Source organism: Oncorhynchus keta, unplaced genomic scaffold, assembly GCF_023373465.1.
Source record: "Oncorhynchus keta strain PuntledgeMale-10-30-2019 unplaced genomic scaffold, Oket_V2 Un_contig_5919_pilon_pilon, whole genome shotgun sequence".
Lineage (NCBI taxonomy): Eukaryota > Metazoa > Chordata > Actinopteri > Salmoniformes > Salmonidae > Oncorhynchus > Oncorhynchus keta.
In genome coordinates, this window is record NW_026288585.1 from 43,441 (window position 1) to 67,678 (window position 24,238).

Sequence of the window (24,238 nt, forward strand, 5' to 3'; positions counted from 1 at the left end):
CATACCCTACATTACTCATCTCATATGTATATACTGTACTCTATACCATCTACCGCATCTTAGTCTATACATTACTCATCTCATACGTATATACTGTACTCTATACCATCTACTGCATCTTGTTTACATACCCTACATTACTCATCTCATATGTACAGTATATACTGTATTCTATACCATCTACTGCATCTTGCCTATGCATTACTCATCTCATACGTATATACTGTATTCTATACCATCTACTGCATCTTGTTTACATACCCTGCATTACTCATCTCATATGTATATACTGTACTCTATACCATCTACTGCATCTTGTTTACATACCCTACATTACTCATCTCATATGTATATACTGTACTCTATACCATCTACTGCATCTTGTTTACATACCCTACATTACTCATCTCATATGTATATACTGTACTCTATACCATCTACTGCATCTTGTCTATGCATTACTCATCTCATATGTACAGTATAGACTGTACTCTATACCATCTACTGCATCTTGTTTACATACCCTACATTACTCATCTCATATGTACAGTATAGACTGTATTCTATACCATCTACTGCATCTTGCCTATGGCACATGGCCATCGCTCATCCATATATTTATATGTACATATTCTTATTCCATCCCTTTAGATTTGTGTGTATAAGGTAGGTGTTGTGGAATTGTTAGGTTAGATTACTCGTTAGTTATTACTGCATTGTCAGAACTAGAAGCACAAGCATTTCGCTACACTCCCATTAACATCTGCTAACCATGTGTATGTGACCAATAAAATTGTATTTGTTATCTAGTTAAAGTGTGTGTGTGTGTGTGTGTGTGTGTGTGTGTGTGTGTGTGTGTGTGTGTGTGTGTGTGTGTGTGTGTGTGTGTGTGTCTGTCCGTCCGTCCAGGTGCTGGTATCTCCAGCTACTCTGTGTTTCCAGGGCAGGCAGGGGCGTCTCTGAAGAGCTGTATGAAGGAAGCAGAGAGCCTCATCCCCCTAAGCAGGCACCACGAGACCCCCCTCTACCTGGGGGCCACCGCCGGGATGAGGCTGCTCAGGTACCCCTGGATGCAAAATGTTGTTTCGTAGGATAGCTGCAAGTATTATCCGTCGGATGATTGGTTGAGCCTTCTTGGCTGCGTGACCACTCCCTTAACAAAACACCAAACCAGGAAAACAATTTCCCTCGTCTCAGATCGGGAAGATTTACACCAGATACTACAGTCACAAAGTCAAAATGGGTTATATTGTAAAAATCTGTGAAAGCTCAAATGAGCTTTTTGGTCTAAATTTAAGGTTAGGGTTAGGCATAAGGTTAGCAATGTGGTTATGGTTAGGGTTAAGATTAGGTTTAGGTTTAAAAAGATACATTGTAGAGATAGGTATGTTTTCTGACTTTGTGGCTCTGGTAACTAGTGATGAAAAGATCAGAAATGAGAAGTAACGAACCACCAACTTCAATGACGCAGATCTTCAAATTATCCAGAACCACTACTACCCAATGGTGTTTAGGAGGAGAGCTGTAACTACTGACTGACCAGAACCACTAATACCCAATGGTGTTTAGGAGGAGAGCTGTAACTACTGACTGACCAGAACCACTAATACCCAATGGTGTTTAGGAGGAGAACTGTAACTACTGACTGGCCAGAACCACTACTACCCAACGGTGTTTAGGAGGAGAGCTGTAACTACTGACTGGCCAGAACCACTAATACCCAACGGTGTTTAGGAGGAGAACTGTAACTACTGACTGGCCAGAACCACTAATACCCAATGGTGTTTAGGAGGAGAACTGTAACTACTGACTGGCCAGAACCACTACTACCCAATGGTGTTTAGGAGGAGAGCTGTAACTACTGACTGGCCAGAACCACTACGACCCAATGGTGTTTAGGAGGAGAGCTGTAACTACTGACTGGCCAGAACCACTACGACCCAACGGTGTTTAGGAGGAGAGCTGTAACTACTGACTGGCCAGAACCACTACGACCCAACGGTGTTTAGGAGGAGAGCTGTAACTACTGACTGGCCAGAACCACTACGACCCAATGGTGTTTAGGAGGAGAGCTGTAACTACTGACTGGCCAGAACCACTACGACCCAACGGTGTTTAGGAGGAGAGGTGTAACTACTGACTGGCCAGAACCACTACTACCCAATGGTGTTTAGGAGGAGAGCTGTAACTACTGACTGGCCAGAACCACTAATACCCAATGGTGTTTAGGAGGAGAGCTGTAACTATTGACTGGCCAGAACCACTACTACCCAATGGTGTTTAGGAGGAGAACTGTAACTACTGACTGGCCAGAACCACTACTACCCAATGGTGTTTAGGAGGAGAGCTGTAACTACTGACTGGCCAGAACCACTACGACCCAATGGTGTTTAGGAGGAGAGCTGTAACTACTGACTGGCCAGAACCACTACGACCCAATGGTGTTTAGGAGGAGAGCTGTAACTACTGACTGGCCAGAACCACTACGACCCAACGGTGTTTAGGAGGAGAGCTGTAACTACTGACTGGCCAGAACCACTACGACCCAACGGTGTTTAGGAGGAGAGCTGTAACTACTGACTGGCCAGAACCACTACTACCCAACGGTGTTTAGGAGGAGAGCTGTAACTACTGACTGGCCAGAACCACTACTACCCAATGGTGTTTAGGAGGAGAGGTGTAACTACTGACTGGCCAGAACCACTACTACCCAACGGTGTTTAGGAGGAGAGCTGTAACTACTGACTGGCCAGAACCACTACTACCCAATGGTGTTTAGGAGGAGAACTGTAACTACTGACTGGCCAGAACCACTACTACCCAATGGTGTTTAGGAGGAGAGCTGTAACTACTGACTGGCCAGAACCACTACTACCCAACGGTGTTTAGGAGGAGAGCTGTAACTACTGACTGGCCAGAACCACTACTACCCAATGGTGTTTAGGAGGAGAGCTGTAACTACTGACTGGCCAGAACCACTACTACCCAACGGTGTTTAGGAGGAGAGCTGTAACTACTGACTGACCAGAACCACTACTACCCAATGGTGTTTAGGAGGAGAGCTGTAACTATTGACTGGCCAGAACCACTACTACCCAATGGTGTTTAGGAGGAGAGCTGTAACTATTGACTGGCCAGAACCACTACTACCCAATGGTGTTTAGGAGGAGAGCTGTAACTACTGACTGGCCAGAACCACTAATACCCAATGGTGTTTAGGAGGAGAGGTGTAACTACTGACTGGCCAGAACCACTACTACCCAATGGTGTTTAGGAGGAGAGCTGTAACTACTGACTGACCAGAACCACTAATACCCAATGGTGTTTAGGAGGAGAGCTGTAACTACTGACTGGCCAGAACCACTACTACCCAATGGTGTTTAGGAGGAGAGCTGTAACTACTGACTGGCCAGAACCACTACTACCCAATGGTGTTTAGGAGGAGAGCTGTAACTACTGACTGGCCAGAACCACTACTACCCAATGGTGTTTAGGAGGAGAGTGTAACTACTGACTGGCCAGAACCACTACTACCCAATGGTGTTTAGGAGGAGAGCTGTAACTACTGACTGGCCAGAACCACTACTACCCAATGGTGTTTAGGAGGAGAACTGTAACTACTGACTGGCCAGAACCACTACTACCCAACGGTGTTTAGGAGGAGAGCTGTAACTACTGACTGGCCAGAACCACTACTACCCAATGGTGTTTAGGAGGAGAGCTGTAACTACTGACTGGCCAGAACCACTACTACCCAATGGTGTTTAGGATGAGAACTGTAACTACTGACTGGCCAGAACCACTACTACCCAATGGTGTTTAGGAGGAGAGCTGTAACTACTGACTGGCCAGAACCACTACTACCCAATGGTGTTTAGGAGGAGAGGTGTAACTACTGACTGGCCAGAACCACTACTACCCAATGGTGTTTAGGAGGAGAGCTGTAACTACTGACTGGCCAGAACCACTACTACCCAATGGTGTTTAGGAGGAGAGCTGTAACTACTGACTGGCCAGAACCACTACTACCCAATGGTGTTTAGGAGGAGAGCTGTAACTACTGACTGGCCAGAACCACTACTACCCAACGGTGTTTAGGAGGAGAGGTGTAACTACTGACTGGCCAGAACCACTACTACCCAACGGTGTTTAGGAGGAGAACTGTAACTACTGACTGGCCAGAACCACTACTACCCAATGGTGTTTAGGAGGAGAGCTGTAACTACTGACTGGCCAGAACCACTACTACCCAATGGTGTTTAGGAGGAGAGCTGTAACTACTGACTGGCCAGAACCACTACGACCCAATGGTGTTTAGGAGGAGAGCTGTAACTACTGACTGGCCAGAACCACTACTACCCAATGGTGTTTAGGAGGAGAGCTGTAACTACTGACTGACCAGAACCACTACTACCCAATGGTGTTTAGGAGGAGAGCTGTAACTACTGACTGGCCAGAACCACTACTACCCAATGGTGTTTAGGAGGAGAGCTGTAACTACTGACTGGCCAGAACCACTACTACCCAATGGTGTTTAGGAGGAGAGGTGTAACTACTGACTGGCCAGAACCACTACTACCCAATGGTGTTTAGGAGGAGAGCTGTAACTACTGACTGACCAGAACCACTACTACCCAATGGTGTTTAGGAGGAGAGGTGTAACTACTGACTGGCCAGAACCACTACTACCCAATGGTGTTTAGGAGGAGAGCTGTAACTACTGACTGGCCAGAACCACTACTACCCAATGGTGTTTAGGAGGAGAGCTGTAACTACTGACTGGCCAGAACCACTACTACCCAATGGTGTTTAGGAGGAGAGGTGTAACTACTGACTGGCCAGAACCACTACTACCCAATGGTGTTTAGGAGGAGAGCTGTAACTACTGACTGGCCAGAACCACTACTACCCAATGGTGTTTAGGAGGAGAACTGTAACTACTGACTGGCCAGAACCACTACTACCCAACGGTGTTTAGGAGGAGAGCTGTAACTACTGACTGGCCAGAACCACTACTACCCAATGGTGTTTAGGAGGAGAGCTGTAACTACTGACTGGCCAGAACCACTACTACCCAATGGTGTTTAGGATGAGAACTGTAACTACTGACTGGCCAGAACCACTACTACCCAACGGTGTTTAGGAGGAGAGCTGTAACTACTGACTGGCCAGAACCACTACTACCCAATGGTGTTTAGGAGGAGAGGTGTAACTACTGACTGGCCAGAACCACTACTACCCAATGGTGTTTAGGAGGAGAGCTGTAACTACTGACTGGCCAGAACCACTACTACCCAATGGTGTTTAGGAGGAGAGCTGTAACTACTGACTGGCCAGAACCACTACTACCCAATGGTGTTTAGGAGGAGAGCTGTAACTACTGACTGACCAGAACCACTAATACCCAATCGTGTTTAGGAGGAGAGCTGTAACTACTGACTGGCCAGAACCACTAATACCCAATGGTGTTTAGGAGGAGAGCTGTAACTACTGACTGGCCAGAACCACTACTACCCAACGGTGTTTAGGAGGAGAGCTGTAACTACTGACTGGCCAGAACCACTACTACCCAATGGTGTTTAGGAGGAGAGCTGTAACTACTGACTGGCCAGAACCACTACGACCCAATGGTGTTTAGGAGGAGAGCTGTAACTACTGACTGGCCAGAACCACTACGACCCAATGGTGTTTAGGAGGAGAGCTGTAACTACTGACTGGCCAGAACCACTACTACCCAATGGTGTTTAGGAGGAGAGCTGTAACTACTGACTGGCCAGAACCACTACTACCCAATGGTGTTTAGGAGGAGAGCTGTAACTACTGACTGGCCAGAACCACTACTACCCAATGGTGTTTAGGAGGAGAACTGTAACTACTGACTGGCCAGAACCACTACTACCCAATGGTGTTTAGGAGGAGAGCTGTAACTACTGACTGGCCAGAACCACTACTACCCAATGGTGTTTAGGAGGAGAGCTGTAACTACTGACTGGCCAGAACCACTACTACCCAATGGTGTTTAGGAGGAGAGCTGTAACTACTGACTGGCCAGAACCACTACTACCCAATGGTGTTTAGGAGGAGAGCTGTAACTACTGACTGGCCAGAACCACTACTACCCAATGGTGTTTAGGAGGAGAGCTGTAACTACTGACTGGCCAGAACCACTACTACCCAATGGTGTTTAGGAGGAGAGCTGTAACTACTGACTGGCCAGAACCACTACTACCCAATGGTGTTTAGGAGGAGAGCTGTAACTACTGACTGGCCAGAACCACTACTACCCAATGGTGTTTAGGAGGAGAGGTGTAACTACTGACTGGCCAGAACCACTAATACCCAATGGTGTTTAGGAGGAGAGCTGTAACTACTGACTGGCCAGAACCACTACTACCCAATGGTGTTTAGGAGGAGAACTGTAACTACTGACTGGCCAGAACCACTACTACCCAATGGTGTTTAGGAGGAGAGCTGTAACTACTGACTGGCCAGAACCACTACTACCCAATGGTGTTTAGGAGGAGAGCTGTAACTACTGACTGGCCAGAACCACTACTACCCAATGGTGTTTAGGAGGAGAGCTGTAACTACTGACTGGCCAGAACCACTACTACCCAATGGTGTTTAGGAGGAGAGCTGTAACTACTGACTGGCCAGAACCACTACTACCCAATGGTGTTTAGGAGGAGAGTGTAACTACTGACTGGCCAGAACCACTAATACCCAATGGTGTTTAGGAGGAGAGCTGTAACTACTGACTGGCCAGAACCACTACTACCCAATGGTGTTTAGGAGGAGAGTGTAACTACTGACTGGCCAGAACCACTACTACCCAATGGTGTTTAGGAGGAGAACTGTAACTACTGACTGGCCAGAACCACTACTACCCAATGGTGTTTAGGAGGAGACTGTAACTACTGACTGGCCAGAACCACTACTACCCAATGGTGTTTAGGAGGAGAACTGTAACTACTGACTGGCCAGAACCACTACTACCCAATGGTGTTTAGGAGGAGAGCTGTAACTACTGACTGGCCAGAACCACTACGACCCAATGGTGTTTAGTAGGAGAGGTGTAACTACTGACTGGCCAGAACCACTACTACCCAATGGTGTTTAGGAGGAGAACTGTAACTACTGACTGGCCAGAACCACTACGACCCAATGGTGTTTAGGAGGAGAGGTGTAACTACTGACTGGCCAGAACCACTACGACCCAACGGTGTTTAGGATGAGAGCTGTAACTACTGACTGGCCAGAACCACTACTACCCAATGGTGTTTAGGAGGAGAGTGTAACTACTGACTGGCCAGAACCACTACTACCCAATGGTGTTTAGGAGGAGAGCTGTAACTACTGACTGGCCAGAACCACTACTACCCAATGGTGTTTAGGAGGAGAGGTGTAACTACTGACTGGCCAGAACCACTACTACCCAACGGTGTTTAGGAGGAGAGCTGTAACTACTGACTGGCCAGAACCACTACTACCCAATGGTGTTTAGGAGGAGAGCTGTAACTACTGACTGGCCAGAACCACTACTACCCAATGGTGTTTAGGAGGAGAGCTGTAACTACTGACTGGCCAGAACCACTACGACCCAATGGTGTTTAGGAGGAGAGCTGTAACTACTGACTGGCCAGAACCACTACGACCCAACGGTGTTTAGGAGGAGAGGTGTAACTACTGACTGGCCAGAACCACTACGACCCAATGGTGTTTAGGAGGAGAGCTGTAACTACTGACTGGCCAGAACCACTACGACCCAACGGTGTTTAGGAGGAGAGGTGTAACTACTGACTGGCCAGAACCACTACGACCCAACGGTGTTTAGGAGGAGAGCTGTAACTACTGACTGGCCAGAACCACTACGACCCAACGGTGTTTAGGAGGAGAGCTGTAACTACTGACTGGCCAGAACCACTACTACCCAATGGTGTTTAGGAGGAGAGCTGTAACTACTGACTGGCCAGAACCACTACTACCCAATGGTGTTTAGGAGGAGAGCTGTAACTACTGACTGGCCAGAACCACTACTACCCAATGGTGTTTAGGAGGAGAGCTGTAACTACTGACTGGCCAGAACCACTACTACCCAATGGTGTTTAGGAGGAGAGCTGTAACTACTGACTGGCCAGAACCACTACTACCCAATGGTGTTTAGGAGGAGAGCTGTAACTACTGACTGGCCAGAACCACTACTACCCAATGGTGTTTAGGAGGAGAGCTGTAACTACTGACTGGCCAGAACCACTACTACCCAATGGTGTTTAGGAGGAGAACTGTAACTACTGACTGGCCAGAACCACTACTACCCAATGGTGTTTAGGAGGAGAGCTGTAACTACTGACTGGCCAGAACCACTACTACCCAATGGTGTTTAGGAGGAGAGCTGTAACTACTGACTGGCCAGAACCACTACTACCCAATGGTGTTTAGGAGGAGAGCTGTAACTATTGACTGGCCAGAACCACTACTACCCAATGGTGTTTAGGAGGAGAGCTGTAACTATTGACTGGCCAGAACCACTACTACCCAATGGTGTTTAGGAGGAGAGCTGTAACTACTGACTGGCCAGAACCACTACTACCCAATGGTGTTTAGGAGGAGAGCTGTAACTACTGACTGGCCAGAACCACTACTACCCAATGGTGTTTAGGAGGAGAGCTGTAACTACTGACTGGCCAGAACCACTACTACCCAATGGTGTTTAGGAGGAGAGCTGTAACTACTGACTGGCCAGAACCACTACTACCCAATGGTGTTTAGGAGGAGAGCTGTAACTACTGACTGGCCAGAACCACTACTACCCAATGGTGTTTAGGAGGAGAGCTGTAACTACTGACTGGCCAGAACCACTACTACCCAATGGTGTTTAGGAGGAGAGCTGTAACTACTGACTGGCCAGAACCACTACTACCCAATGGTGTTTAGGAGGAGAGCTGTAACTACTGACTGGCCAGAACCACTACTACCCAATGGTGTTTAGGAGGAGAGCTGTAACTACTGACTGGCCAGAACCACTACTACCCAATGGTGTTTAGGAGGAGAGCTGTAACTACTGACTGGCCAGAACCACTACTACCCAATGGTGTTTAGGAGGAGAGCTGTAACTACTGACTGGCCAGAACCACTACTACCCAATGGTGTTTAGGAGGAGAACTGTAACTACTGACTGGCCAGAACCACTACTACCCAATGGTGTTTAGGAGGAGAGCTGTAACTACTGACTGGCCAGAACCACTACTACCCAATGGTGTTTAGGAGGAGAGCTGTAACTACTGACTGGCCAGAACCACTACTACCCAATGGTGTTTAGGAGGAGAGCTGTAACTACTGACTGGCCAGAACCACTACTACCCAATGGTGTTTAGGAGGAGAGCTGTAACTACTGACTGGCCAGAACCACTACTACCCAATGGTGTTTAGGAGAGCTGTAACTACTGACTGGCCAGAACCACTACTACCCAATGGTGTTTAGGAGGAGAGGTGTAACTACTGACTGGCCAGAACCACTAATACCCAATGGTGTTTAGGAGGAGAGCTGTAACTACTGACTGGCCAGAACCACTACTACCCAATGGTGTTTAGGAGGAGAGCTGTAACTACTGACTGGCCAGAACCACTACTACCCAATGGTGTTTAGGAGGAGAGCTGTAACTACTGACTGGCCAGAACCACTACTACCCAATGGGGTTTAGGAGGAGAGCTGTAACTACTGACTGGCCAGAACCACTACTAGCCAACGGTGTTTAGCTTGAGAACTGCAACTACAGACAGGCCAGAACCACTACTACCCAATGGTGTTTAGGAGGAGAGCTGTAACTACTGACTGGCCAGAACCACTACTACCCAATGGTGTTTAGGAGGAGAGCTGTAACTACTGACTGGCCAGAACCACTAATACCCAATGGTGTTTAGGAGGAGAGCTGTAACTACTGACTGGCCAGAACCACTACTACCCAATGGTGTTTAGGAGGAGAGCTGTAACTACTGACTGGCCAGAACCACTACTACCCAATGGTGTTTAGGAGGAGAGCTGTAACTACTGACTGGCCAGAACCACTACTACCCAATGGTGTTTAGGAGGAGAGCTGTAACTACTGACTGGCCAGAACCACTACTACCCAATGGTGTTTAGGAGGAGACTGTAACTACTGACTGGCCAGAACCACTACTACCCAATGGTGTTTAGGAGGAGAGCTGTAACTACTGACTGGCCAGAACCACTACTACCCAATGGTGTTTAGGAGGAGAGCTGTAACTACTGACTGGCCAGAACCACTAATACCCAATGGTGTTTAGGAGGAGAGCTGTAACTACTGACTGGCCAGAACCACTACTACCCAATGGTGTTTAGGAGGAGAGCTGTAACTACTGACTGGCCAGAACCACTACTACCCAATGGTGTTTAGGAGGAGAGCTGTAACTACTGACTGGCCAGAACCACTACTACCCAATGGTGTTTAGGAGGAGAGCTGTAACTACTGACTGGCCAGAACCACTACTACCCAATGGTGTTTAGGAGGAGAGCTGTAACTACTGACTGGCCAGAACCACTACTACCCAATGGTGTTTAGGAGGAGAACTGTAACTACTGACTGGCCAGAACCACTACTACCCAATGGTGTTTAGGAGGAGAGCTGTATCTACTGACTGGCCAGAACCACTACTACCCAATGGTGTTTAGGAGGAGAGGTGTAACTACTGACTGGCCAGAACCACTACTACCCAATGGTGTTTAGGAGGAGAACTGTAACTACTGACTGGCCAGAACCACTACTACCCAATGGTGTTTAGGAGGAGAGCTGTAACTACTGACTGGCCAGAACCACTACTACCCAATGGTGTTTAGGAGGAGAGCTGTAACTACTGACTGGCCAGAACCACTACTACCCAATGGTGTTTAGGAGGAGAGCTGTAACTACTGACTGGCCAGAACCACTACTACCCAATGGTGTTTAGGAGGAGAGCTGTAACTACTGACTGGCCAGAACCACTACTACCCAATGGTGTTTAGGAGGAGAGCTGTAACTACTGACTGGCCAGAACCACTACTACCCAATGGTGTTTAGGAGGAGAGCTGTAACTACTGACTGGCCAGAACCACTACTACCCAATGGTGTTTAGGAGGAGAGCTGTAACTACTGACTGGCCAGAACCACTACTACCCAATGGTGTTTAGGAGGAGAGCTGTAACTACTGACTGGCCAGAACCACTACTACCCAATGGTGTTTAGGAGGAGAGCTGTAACTACTGACTGGCCAGAACCACTACTACCCAATGGTGTTTAGGAGGAGAGGTGTAACTACTGACTGGCCAGAACCACTACTACCCAATGGTGTTTAGGAGGAGAGGTGTAACTACTGACTGGCCAGAACCACTACTACCCAATGGTGTTTAGGAGGAGAGCTGTAACTACTGACTGGCCAGAACCACTACTACCCAATGGTGTTTAGGAGGAGAACTGTAACTACTGACTGGCCAGAACCACTACTACCCAATGGTGTTTAGGAGGAGAGCTGTAACTACTGACTGGCCAGAACCACTACTACCCAATGGTGTTTAGGAGGAGAACTGTAACTACTGACTGGCCAGAACCACTACTACCCAATGGTGTTTAGGAGGAGACTGTAACTACTGACTGGCCAGAACCACTACTACCCAATGGTGTTTAGGAGGAGAGCTGTAACTACTGACTGGCCAGAACCACTACGACCCAACGGTGTTTAGGAGGAGAGCTGTAACTACTGACTGGCCAGAACCACTACGACCCAACGGTGTTTAGGAGGAGAGGTGTAACTACTGACTGGCCAGAACCACTACTACCCAACGGTGTTTAGGAGGAGAGCTGTAACTACTGACTGGCCAGAACCACTACTACCCAATGGTGTTTAGGAGGAGAGCTGTAACTACTGACTGGCCAGAACCACTACTACCCAATGGTGTTTAGGAGGAGAGCTGTAACTACTGACTGGCCAGAACCACTACGACCCAATGGTGTTTAGGAGGAGAGCTGTAACTACTGACTGGCCAGAACCACTACTACCCAATGGTGTTTAGGAGGAGAGCTGTAACTACTGACTGGCCAGAACCACTACTACCCAATGGTGTTTAGGAGGAGAACTGTAACTACTGACTGGCCAGAACCACTACTACCCAATGGTGTTTAGGAGGAGAGCTGTAACTACTGACTGGCCAGAACCACTACTACCCAATGGTGTTTAGGAGGAGAGCTGTAACTACTGACTGGCCAGAACCACTACTACCCAATGGTGTTTAGGAGGAGAGCTGTAACTACTGACTGGCCAGAACCACTACTACCCAATGGTGTTTAGGAGGAGAGCTGTAACTACTGACTGGCCAGAACCACTACTACCCAATGGTGTTTAGGAGGAGAGCTGTAACTACTGACTGGCCAGAACCACTACTACCCAATGGTGTTTAGGAGGAGAGCTGTAACTACTGACTGGCCAGAACCACTACTACCCAATGGTGTTTAGGAGGAGAGCTGTAACTACTGACTGGCCAGAACCACTACTACCCAATGGTGTTTAGGAGAGAGCTGTAACTACTGACTGGCCAGAACCACTACTACCCAATGGTGTTTAGGAGGAGAGCTGTAACTACTGACTGGCCAGAACCACTACTACCCAATGGTGTTTAGGAGGAGAGCTGTAACTACTGACTGGCCAGAACCACTACTACCCAATGGTGTTTAGGAGGAGAGCTGTAACTACTGACTGGCCAGAACCACTACTACCCAATGGTGTTTAGGAGGAGAGCTGTAACTACTGACTGGCCAGAACCACTACTACCCAATGGTGTTTAGGAGGAGAGCTGTAACTACTGACTGGCCAGAACCACTACTACCCAATGGTGTTTAGGAGGAGAGCTGTAACTACTGACTGGCCAGAACCACTACTACCCAATGGTGTTTAGGAGGAGAGCTGTAACTACTGACTGGCCAGAACCACTACTACCCAATGGTGTTTAGGAGGAGAGCTGTAACTACTGACTGGCCAGAACCACTATTACCCAATGGTGTTTAGGAGGAGAGCTGTAACTACTGACTGGCCAGAACCACTACTACCCAATGGTGTTTAGGAGGAGAGCTGTAACTACTGACTGGCCAGAACCACTACTACCCAATGGTGTTTAGGAGGAGAGCTGTAACTACTGACTGGCCAGAACCACTACTACCCAATGGTGTTTAGGAGGAGAACTGTAACTACTGACTGGCCAGAACCACTACTACCCAATGGTGTTTAGGAGGAGAGCTGTAACTACTGACTGGCCAGAACCACTACGACCCAATGGTGTTTAGGAGGAGAGCTGTAACTACTGACTGGCCAGAACCACTAATACCCAATGGTGTTTAGGAGGAGAGCTGTAACTACTGACTGGCCAGAACCACTACTACCCAATGGTGTTTAGGAGGAGAGCTGTAACTACTGACTGGCCAGAACCACTAATACCCAACGGTGTTTAGGAGGAGAGGTGTAACTACTGACTGGCCAGAACCACTACGACCCAACGGTGTTTAGGAGGAGAGGTGTAACTACTGACTGGCCAGAACCACTAATACCCAATGGTGTTTAGGAGGAGACTGTAACTACTGACTGGCCAGAACCACTACTACCCAATGGTGTTTAGGAGGAGAGTGAGACTGGCCAGAACCACTAATACCCAATGGTGTTTAGGAGGAGACTGTAACTACTGACTGGCCAGAACCACTACTACCCAATGGTGTTTAGGAGGAGAGCTGTAACTACTGACTGGCCAGAACCACTACTACCCAACGGTGTTTAGGAGGAGAACTGTAACTACTGACTGGCCAGAACCACTACTACCCAATGGTGTTTAGGAGGAGAGCTGTAACTACTGACTGGCCAGAACCACTACTACCCAATGGTGTTTAGGAGGAGAGCTGTAACTACTGACTGGCCAGAACCACTAATACCCAATGGTGTTTAGGAGGAGAGCTGTAACTACTGACTGGCCAGAACCACTACTACCCAATGGTGTTTAGGAGGAGAGCTGTAACTACTGACTGGCCAGAACCACTACTACCCAATGGTGTTTAGGAGGAGAGCTGTAACTACTGACTGGCCAGAACCACTACTACCCAATGGTGTTTAGGAGGAGAGCTGTAACTACTGACTGGCCAGAACCACTAATACCCAATGGTGTTTAGGAGGAGAGCTGTAACTACTGACTGGCCAGAACCACTACTACCCAATGGTGTTTAGGAGGAGAGCTGTAACTACTGACTGACCAGAACCACTACTACCCAATGGTGTTTAGGAGGAGAGCTGTAACTACTGACTGGCCAGAACCACTACTACCCAATGGTGTTTAGGAGGAGAGCTGTAACTACTGACTGGCCAGAACCACTACTACCCAATGGTGTTTAGGAGGAGAGCTGTAACTACTGACTGGCCAGAACCACTACTACCCAATGGTGTTTAGGAGGAGAGCTGTAACTACTGACTGGCCAGAACCACTACTACCCAACGGTGTTTAGGAGGAGAGCTGTAACTACTGACTGGCCAGAACCACTACTACCCAACGGTGTTTAGGAGGAGAACTGTAACTACTGACTGGCCAGAACCACTACTACCCAATGGTGTTTAGGAGGAGAGCTGTAACTACTGACTGGCCAGAACCACTAATACCCAATGGTGTTTAGGAGGAGAGCTGTAACTACTGACTGGCCAGAACCACTACTACCCAATGGTGTTTAGGAGGAGACTGTAACTACTGACTGGCCAGAACCACTACTACCCAATGGTGTTTAGGAGGAGAGGTGTAACTACTGACTGGCCAGAACCACTACTACCCAATGGTGTTTAGGAGGAGACTGTAACTACTGACTGGCCAGAACCACTACTACCCAATGGTGTTTAGGAGGAGAACTGTAACTACTGACTGGCCAGAACCACTACTACCCAATGGTGTTTAGGAGGAGAGCTGTAACTACTGACTGGCCAGAACCACTATACCCAATGGTGTTTAGGAGGAGAGCTGTAACTACTGACTGGCCAGAACCACTACTACCCAATGGTGTTTAGGAGGAGAGCTGTAACTACTGACTGGCCAGAACCACTAATACCCAATGGTGTTTAGGAGGAGAGCTGTAACTACTGACTGGCCAGAACCACTACTACCCAATGGTGTTTAGGAGGAGAGCTGTAACTACTGACTGGCCAGAACCACTAATACCCAACGGTGTTTAGGAGGAGAGGTGTAACTACTGACTGGCCAGAACCACTACGACCCAACGGTGTTTAGGAGGAGAACTGTAACTACTGACTGGCCAGAACCACTACGACCCAATGGTGTTTAGGAGGAGAGGTGTAACTACTGACTGGCCAGAACCACTACTACCCAATGGTGTTTAGGAGGAGAACTGTAACTACTGACTGGCCAGAACCACTACGACCCAATGGTGTTTAGGAGGAGAGGTGTAACTACTGACTGGCCAGAACCACTACGACCCAACGGTGTTTAGGAGGAGAGCTGTAACTACTGACTGGCCAGAACCACTACGACCCAACGGTGTTTAGGAGGAGAACTGTAACTACTGACTGGCCAGAACCACTACTACCCAACGGTGTTTAGGAGGAGAGCTGTAACTACTGACTGGCCAGAACCACTACTACCCAATGGTGTTTAGGAGGAGAGCTGTAACTACTGACTGGCCAGAACCACTACGACCCAATGGTGTTTAGGAGGAGAGGTGTAACTACTGACTGGCCAGAACCACTACTACCCAATGGTGTTTAGGAGGAGAACTGTAACTACTGACTGGCCAGAACCACTACGACCCAATGGTGTTTAGGAGGAGAGCTGTAACTACTGACTGGCCAGAACCACTACGACCCAACGGTGTTTAGGAGGAGAGCTGTAACTACTGACTGGCCAGAACCACTACGACCCAACGGTGTTTAGGAGGAGAACTGTAACTACTGACTGGCCAGAACCACTACGACCCAATGGTGTTTAGGAGGAGAGCTGTAACTACTGACTGGCCAGAACCACTACTACCCAATGGTGTTTAGGAGGAGAGCTGTAACTACTGACTGGCCAGAACCACTACTACCCAATGGTGTTTAGGAGGAGAGCTGTAACTACTGACTGGCCAGAACCACTACTACCCAATGGTGTTTAGGAGGAGAACTGTAACTACTGACTGGCCAGAACCACTACTACCCAATGGTGTTTAGGAGGAGAGCTGTAACTACTGACTGGCCAGAACCACTACTACCCAATGGTGTTTAGGAGGAGAGCTGTAACTACTGACTGGCCAGAACCACTACTACCCAACGGTGTTTAGGAGGAGAGCTGTAACTACTGACTGGCCAGAACCACTACTACCCAATGGTGTTTAGGAGGAGAGCTGTAACTACTGACTGGCCAGAACCACTACTACCCAATGGTGTTTAGGAGGAGAGCTGTAACTACTGACTGGCCAGAACCACTACTACCCAATGGTGTTTAGGAGGAGAGCTGTAACTACTGACTGGCCAGAACCACTAATACCCAATGGTGTTTAGGAGGAGAGCTGTAACTACTGACTGGCCAGAACCACTACTACCCAATGGTGTTTAGGAGGAGAGCTGTAACTACTGACTGGCCAGAACCACTAATACCCAATGGTGTTTAGGAGGAGAGCTGTAACTACTGACTGGCCAGAACCACTAATACCCAATGGTGTTTAGGAGGAGAGCTGTAACTACTGACTGGCCAGAACCACTACTACCCAATGGTGTTTAGGAGGAGAGCTGTAACTACTGACTGGCCAGAACCACTAATACCCAATGGTGTTTAGGAGGAGAACTGTAACTACTGACTGGCCAGAACCACTACTACCCAATGGTGTTTAGGAGGAGAGCTGTAACTACTGACTGGCCAGAACCACTACTACCCAATGGTGTTTAGGAGGAGAGCTGTAACTACTGACTAACCAGAACACTACCCAATGGTGTTTAGGAGGAGAACTGTAACTACTGACTGGCCAGAACCACTACTACCCAATGGTGTTTAGGAGGAGAACTGTAACTACTGACTGGCCAGAACCACTACTACCCAATGGTGTTTAGGAGGAGAGCTGTAACTACTGACTGGCCAGAACCACTACTACCCAATGGTGTTTAGGAGGAGAACTGTAACTACTGACTGGCCAGAACCACTACTACCCAATGGTGTTTAGGAGGAGAGCTGTAACTACTGACTGGCCAGAACCACTACTACCCAATGGTGTTTAGGAGGAGAACTGTAACTACTGACTGGCCAGAACCACTAATACCCAATGGTGTTTAGGAGGAGAACTGTAACTACTGACTGGCCAGAACCACTACTACCCAATGGTGTTTAGGAGGAGAGCTGTAACTACTGACTGGCCAGAACCACTACTACCCAATGGTGTTTAGGAGGAGAACTGTAACTACTGACTGGCCAGAACCACTACTACCCAATGGTGTTTAGGAGGAGAGCTGTAACTACTGACTGGCCAGAACCACTACTACCCAATGGTGTTTAGGAGGAGAACTGTAACTACTGACTGGCCAGAACCACTACTACCCAATGGTGTTTAGGAGGAGAGCTGTAACTACTGACTGGCCAGAACCACTACTACCCAATGGTGTTTAGGAGGAGAGCTGTAACTACTGACTGGCCAGAACCACTACTACCCAACGGTGTTTAGGAGGAGAGCTGTAACTACTGACTGGCCAGAACCACTACTACCCAATGGTGTTTAGGAGGAGAGCTGTAACTACTGACTGGCCAGAACCACTACTACCCAATGGTGTTTAGGAGGAGAGCTGTAACTACTGACTGGCCAGAACCACTAATACCCAATGGTGTTTAGGAGGAGAGGTGTAACTACTGACTGGCCAGAACCACTACTACCCAACGGTGTTTAGGAGGAGAACTGTAACTACTGACTGGCCAGAACCACTACTACCCAATGGTGTTTAGGAGGAGAGCTGTAACTACTGACTGGCCAGAACCACTAATACCCAACGGTGTTTAGGAGGAGAGCTGTAACTACTGACTGGCCAGAACCACTACTACCCAATGGTGTTTAGGAGGAGAGCTGTAACTACTGACTGGCCAGAACCACTACTACCCAACGGTGTTTAGGAGGAGAGCTGTAACTACTGACTGGCCAGAACCACTAATACCCAATGGTGTTTAGGAGGAGAGCTGTAACTACTGACTGGCCAGAACCACTACTACCCAACGGTGTTTAGGAGGAGAGCTGTAACTACTGACTGACCAGAACCACTACTACCCAATGGTGTTTAGGAGGAGAGCTGTAACTACTGACTGGCCAGAACCACTACTACCCAATGGTGTTTAGGAGGAGAGCTGTAACTACTGACTGGCCAGAACCACTACTACCCAATGGTGTTTAGGAGGAGAACTGTAACTACTGACTGGCCAGAACCACTACTACCCAATGGTGTTTAGGAGGAGAGCTGTAACTACTGACTGGCCAGAACCACTACTACCCAATGGTGTTTAGGAGGAGAACTGTAACTACTGACTGGCCAGAACCACTAATACCCAATGGTGTTTAGGAGGAGAACTGTAACTACTGACTGACCAGAACCACTACTACCCAATGGTGTTTAGGAGGAGAGCTGTAACTACTGACTGACCAGAACCACTACTACCCAATGGTGTTTAGGAGGAGAGCTGTAACTACTGACTGGCCAGAACCACTACTACCCAATGGTGTTTAGGAGGAGAGCTGTAACTACTGACTGGCCAGAACCACTACTACCCAATGGTGTTTAGGAGGAGAGCTGTAACTACTGACTGGCCAGAACCACTACTACCCAACGGTGTTTAGGAGGAGAGCTGTAACTACTGACTGGCCAGAACCACTACTAATGGTGTTTAACCCTAACACTACGACCCAACTAATCCTGGATGACCTATTCTTGGACACATTTGGATAAACCTGCTTATATCAAGCAATAGACAGTCTGCTTATATCAACCCTAACCCAATAGACAGTCTGCTTATATCAACCCTAACCCAATAGACAGTCTGCTTATATCAACCCTAACCCAATAGACAGTCTGCTTATATCAACCCTAACCCAATAGACAGTCTGCTTATATTAACCCAATAGACAGTCTGCTTATATCAACCCTAACCCAATAGACAGTCTGCTTATATCAACCCTAACCCAATAGACAGTCTGCTTATATCAACCCCTAACCCAATAGACAGTCTGCTTATATCAACCCTAACCCAATAGACAGTCTGCTTATATCAACCCTAACCCAATAGACAGTCTGCTTATATCAACCCTAACCCAATAGACAGTCTGCTTATATCAACCCTAACCCAATAGACAGTCTGCTTATATGTTAACCCAATAGACAGTCTGCTTATATCAACCCTAACCCAATAGACAGTCTGCTTATATCAACCCTAACCCAATAGACAGTCTGCTTATATCAACCCTAACCCAATAGACAGTCTGCTTATATCAACCCTAACCCAATAGACAGTCTGCTTATATCAACCCTAACCCAATAGACAGTCTGCTTATATCAACCCTAACCCAATAGACAGTCTGCTTATATCAACCCTAACCCAATAGACAGTCTGCTTATATCAACCCTAACCCAATAGACAGTCTGCTTATATCAACCCTAACCCAATAGACAGTCTGCTTATATCAACCCTAACCCAATAGACAGTCTGCTTATATCAACCCTAACCCAATAGACAGTCTGCTTATATCAACCCTAACCCAATAGACAGTCTGCTTATATCAACCCTAACCCAGATAGACAGTCTGCTTATATCAACCCTAACCCAATAGACAGTCTGCTTATATCAACCCTAACCCAATAGACAGTCTGCTTATATCAACCCTAACCCAATAGACAGTCTGCTTATATCAACCCTAACCCAATAGACAGTCTGCTTATATCAACCCTAACCCAATAGACAGTCTGCTTATATCAACCCTAACCCAATAGACAGTCTGCTTATATCACCCTAAAATAGACAGTCTGCTTATATCAACCCTAACCCAATAGACAGTCTGCTTATATCAACCCTAACCCAATAGACAGTCTGCTTATATCAACCCTAACCCAATAGACAGTCTGCTTATATCAACCCTAACCCAATAGACAGTCTGCTTATATCAACCCTAACCCAATAGACAGTCTGCTTATATCAACCCTAACCCAATAGACAGTCTGCTTATATCAACCCTAACCCAATAGACAGTCTGCTTATATCAACCCTAACCCAATAGACAGTCTGCTTATATCAACCCTAACCCAATAGACAGTCTGCTTATATCAACCCTAACCCAATAGACAGTCTGCTTATATCAACCCTAACCCAATAGACAGTCTGCTTATATCAACCCTAACCCAATAGACAGTCTGCTTATATCAACCCTAACCCAATAGACAGTCTGCTTATATCAACCTAACCCAATAGACAGTCTGCTTATATCAAGCCTAACCCAATAGACAGTCTGCTTATATCAACCCTAACCCAATAGACAGTCTGCTTATATCAACCCTAACCCAATGTCTGCTTATATCAACCCTCAATAGAAGTCTGCTTATATTAAGAATGACAGTGCCCCAATGACAGTCTGCTTATATCAACCCTAACCCAATAGACAGTCTGCTTATATCAACCCTAACCCATTAGACAGTCTGCTTATATCAAACCCTTTCCAACAATCAACCTTTAACCCAAGAGACAGTTTATCAATGGCAATCAATAGAAGTCTGCAGCAGAGATACCATGATATCAACCCTAACCCAATCCTGAGGCCCTAACCCACAGATGTCCTTATATTCATCTGCTTATATCAACCCTCCATCAGTCCTCAATAGACAGTCTGCTTTTCAGCATAGACAGTCTGCTTATATCAACCCAGCCAATAGACAGTTTCTGCTTATATCAGGATCCAATACACAGTTCCCTAACCCAATAGACAGTCTGATCAAATGTAGACAGTTATATCAACCCTAACCCAATAGACAGTTTGTGGAAAGGTAAAAATAACACACATGAAACTCACATGAACAAAAATATTAGTAAAATGTGTAAAGTGTTGGTCCACCATGAGCTGAAATTAAAGATCCCTGAAATGTTCCATATGCACTAAAAGACATGTCACCCATAAGCAATTGTGATGCTCTGAATCGACATGTAGGACAGCGTGTTCCAGTTCCCACCAATATCCAGCAACTTCGCACAGCCATTGAAGAGGGGTGGGACAACATTCCACAGGCCACAAACAACAGCCTGATCAACTAACCAGGAAGTTAAAATTAAAAACATGGACACTGATCAGGAAGTCATTATGAAAACACTGTACACTAATCAGGAAGTAAAAATGAAAACACTGGACTAACCAAAAGGTGTGTGTGTGTGTGTGTAGGATGGAGAACCAGAGTTTGTCTGATCAGGTGCTTTGGTCGGTAGAGGAGGTGTTGCGGTCCTCTCCGTTCTCCTATCAGGGCGCTCGCATCATCACAGGCCAGGAGGAGGGAGCCTTCGGCTGGGTCACTGTGAACTACCTGAGTGACCGACTGAAACAGGTGAGAACATTCTCGTTCGTGTTTAAACACTGCTCATCCATAATGTTTGCACCCCGGTAACGAATGCAGGATATGGCTGGAAAACGTACCTCATTCCAGGGATGGAAGATGTAGCAGTACTCCACATGATCCCATTATCCAAAATGACAAAACAAAATTAAACGCTGCTAGTTTTAAAATGAAAGTGCTTTTTCATCTTCATTCTAGACTAATATTAAAACAGCCCATGTAAATAATAAAATACTGTCAAGGAGGTGTGAAAACAGAACTCCTTAAAAATGTGTCAAGAACAGAAGTTGGGGTATGGAGGAGACAAAATACTGGTACCTACATATAAAACATGTTGCTTTACACTGTAATTGTTCATACAAACAAAACTAAACTGCCACTTATTAAAAGGAATGGAATGGTTTTCCATATTTCATCTGTGTTAACTGTGTTAGGGGCTGGCTAAGAACAAAGTTCGTCTCAGAATGTTGCTTGTGGGGAAAGGGTCTGAATACTTAACAAAATGCCCTGTATCTTACCCGAGAAAAACCTAAGAGCGAATGAAATTGCCCCTCTATCTCTGTAGGCAAGCTATCTGATGCTGACTGGTCATAAAGAGTATGACATTGTTGCCGCCCATAGTGATGAATGAAAGGGAAGACAGCTTGGATTTGACATCACAACCATCAAATCGCATTGAGAGCAATACGTCATTGACAGAAACAACTTGAATTGTTGCATCTCGTTGTGTTGTTGTCCTGTGATGGCTGGCTAGCTAGCTAAAATGGTCCCTTTCCTAAATTAGCCATGGATGGAGATAGGGATATGGACTTGTGGTTTTACTTAGTTCTCTGTACTGGCCAATGATTATAACCGCGACTCTGATCCAACCATTAATTCACACATTGCTGTGCCCCCCTGGCCTGAGAGGATGGAAGTTCAATATGTAGCTAGATGTAGAAGGCTAATGTTAACTAGATAACGTTGGCCATGAAAGGAAGTTAGGCTAGCGAGCAATTTAGCCAGGTAGCCTAGAACAACACATACAACCGTGTACTGTATGACAGAGTGATAACTGTTTAGTCAACATGAGAGGAGGGTGGTGTTTCTCTACCAGTAGGGTGAGTCAACATGACAGAGAGGAGGGTGGTGTTTCTCTACCAGTAGGGTAGTCAACATGGCAGAGAGGAGGGTGGTGTTTCTCTACCAGTAGGGTGAGTCAACATGGCAGAGAGGAGGGTGGTGTTTCTCTACCAGTAGGGTGAGTCAACATGACAGAGAGGAGGGTGGTGTTTCTCTACCAGTAGGGTGAGTCAACATGACAGAGAGGAGGGTGGTGTTTCTCTACCAGTAGGGTGAGTCAACATGACAGAGAGGAGGGTGGTGTTTCTCTACCAGTAGGGTGAGTCAACATGACAGAGAGGAGGGTGGTGTTTCTCTACCAGTAGGGTGAGTCAACATGGCAGAGAGGAGGGTGGTGTTTCTCTACCAGTAGGGTGAGTCAACATGACAGAGAGGAGGGTGGTGTTTCTCTACCAGTAGGGTGAGTCAACATGAGAGGAGGGTGGTGTTTCTCTACCAGTAGGGTGAGTCAACATGACAGAGAGGAGGGTGGTGTTTCTCTACCAGTAGGGTGAGTCAACATGACAGAGAGGAGTCTTATTGTCTTGGCCTTTAGGCCACGGTCACAAGACATATGGTCACAAGACATATGAACTAACAGGTTATAGATCAAACTATGCCATCACCACAACACATAGGTTGGAATACAGCATTTTTTTCTGGCTTCCCTTGTGATTTTACCCAGGCACCGCTACTGCTGAGTGATATACTGAAACAGGTGTGTGTGTGTGTGTGTGTGTGTGTGTGTGTGTGTGTGTGTGTGTGTGTGTGTGTGTGTGTGTGTGTGTGTGTGTGTGTGTGTGTGTGTGTGTGTGTGTGTGTGTGTGTGTGTGTGTGTGTGCTGCAGGGCTCAGGGACCACCGGAGCTCTTGACCTGGGCGGAGCCTCCACTCAGATCAGCTTTGTAGCCAATCAGGATGTGGCGGAGGAATCGGCGGAGAACGCTGTGACCTTCCGTCTGTATGGAAATGACTACTTCCTCTACACACACAGTTTCCTGTGAGGAGGGTGGTGTTTCTCTACCAGTAGGGGAAAGACCAAGCGCTCAAACTGGCGCTTGCTCAGCAGACTCAGGTAATCTTGACCCCAGACCTCTAATCCTGATGTCTTACCTTTGATCCCTGGCTCATAACTCTGTGTGTCTGTCTGTGTGTCTGTGTGTCTGTGTGTCTGTCTGTCTGTCTGTCTGTCTGTCTGTCTGTCTGTCTGTCTGTCTGTCTGTCTGTCTGTCTGTCTGTCTGTCAGTCTGGGGACAGCTCAGTGCTGGACCCGTGTTTCCACCCAGGTTATAGTGTTGATCGAAGCTACTTTAGCGTGTACTCCAGCCCTTGCGTCATGGCTGGGAAACCCCTCATCTCCAGGGACAGTTTCACTCACGTAGGAACAGGAAACGCATCATTGTGCCAGGAAGTAGTCAGACGAATCTTCAACTTCAGTAGCTGCAGCTTCAGTCGCTGTTCTTTCAACAGGATCTACCAGCCACCACTACAGGGGCCATTTGGGGTGAGCTTAACTTTTACCC

The 24,238-nt window shown here is 47.3% G+C and overlaps 1 protein-coding gene across 1 annotated transcript in view; it reads left to right on the top strand.

Moving 5' to 3' along the window:
• LOC127925608 (ectonucleoside triphosphate diphosphohydrolase 1-like) overlaps window positions 1-24,238 on the top strand; it is a 77,928-nt gene that overhangs the window by 26,721 nt on the left and 26,969 nt on the right. Inside the window, 5 exon segments of the mRNA XM_052510635.1 lie at window positions 910-1,060; window positions 21,447-21,606; window positions 23,564-23,734; window positions 23,737-23,790; window positions 23,962-24,219. Of these exon segments, the coding sequence (XP_052366595.1) occupies window positions 910-1,060; window positions 21,447-21,606; window positions 23,564-23,734; window positions 23,737-23,790; window positions 23,962-24,219 (794 nt within the window).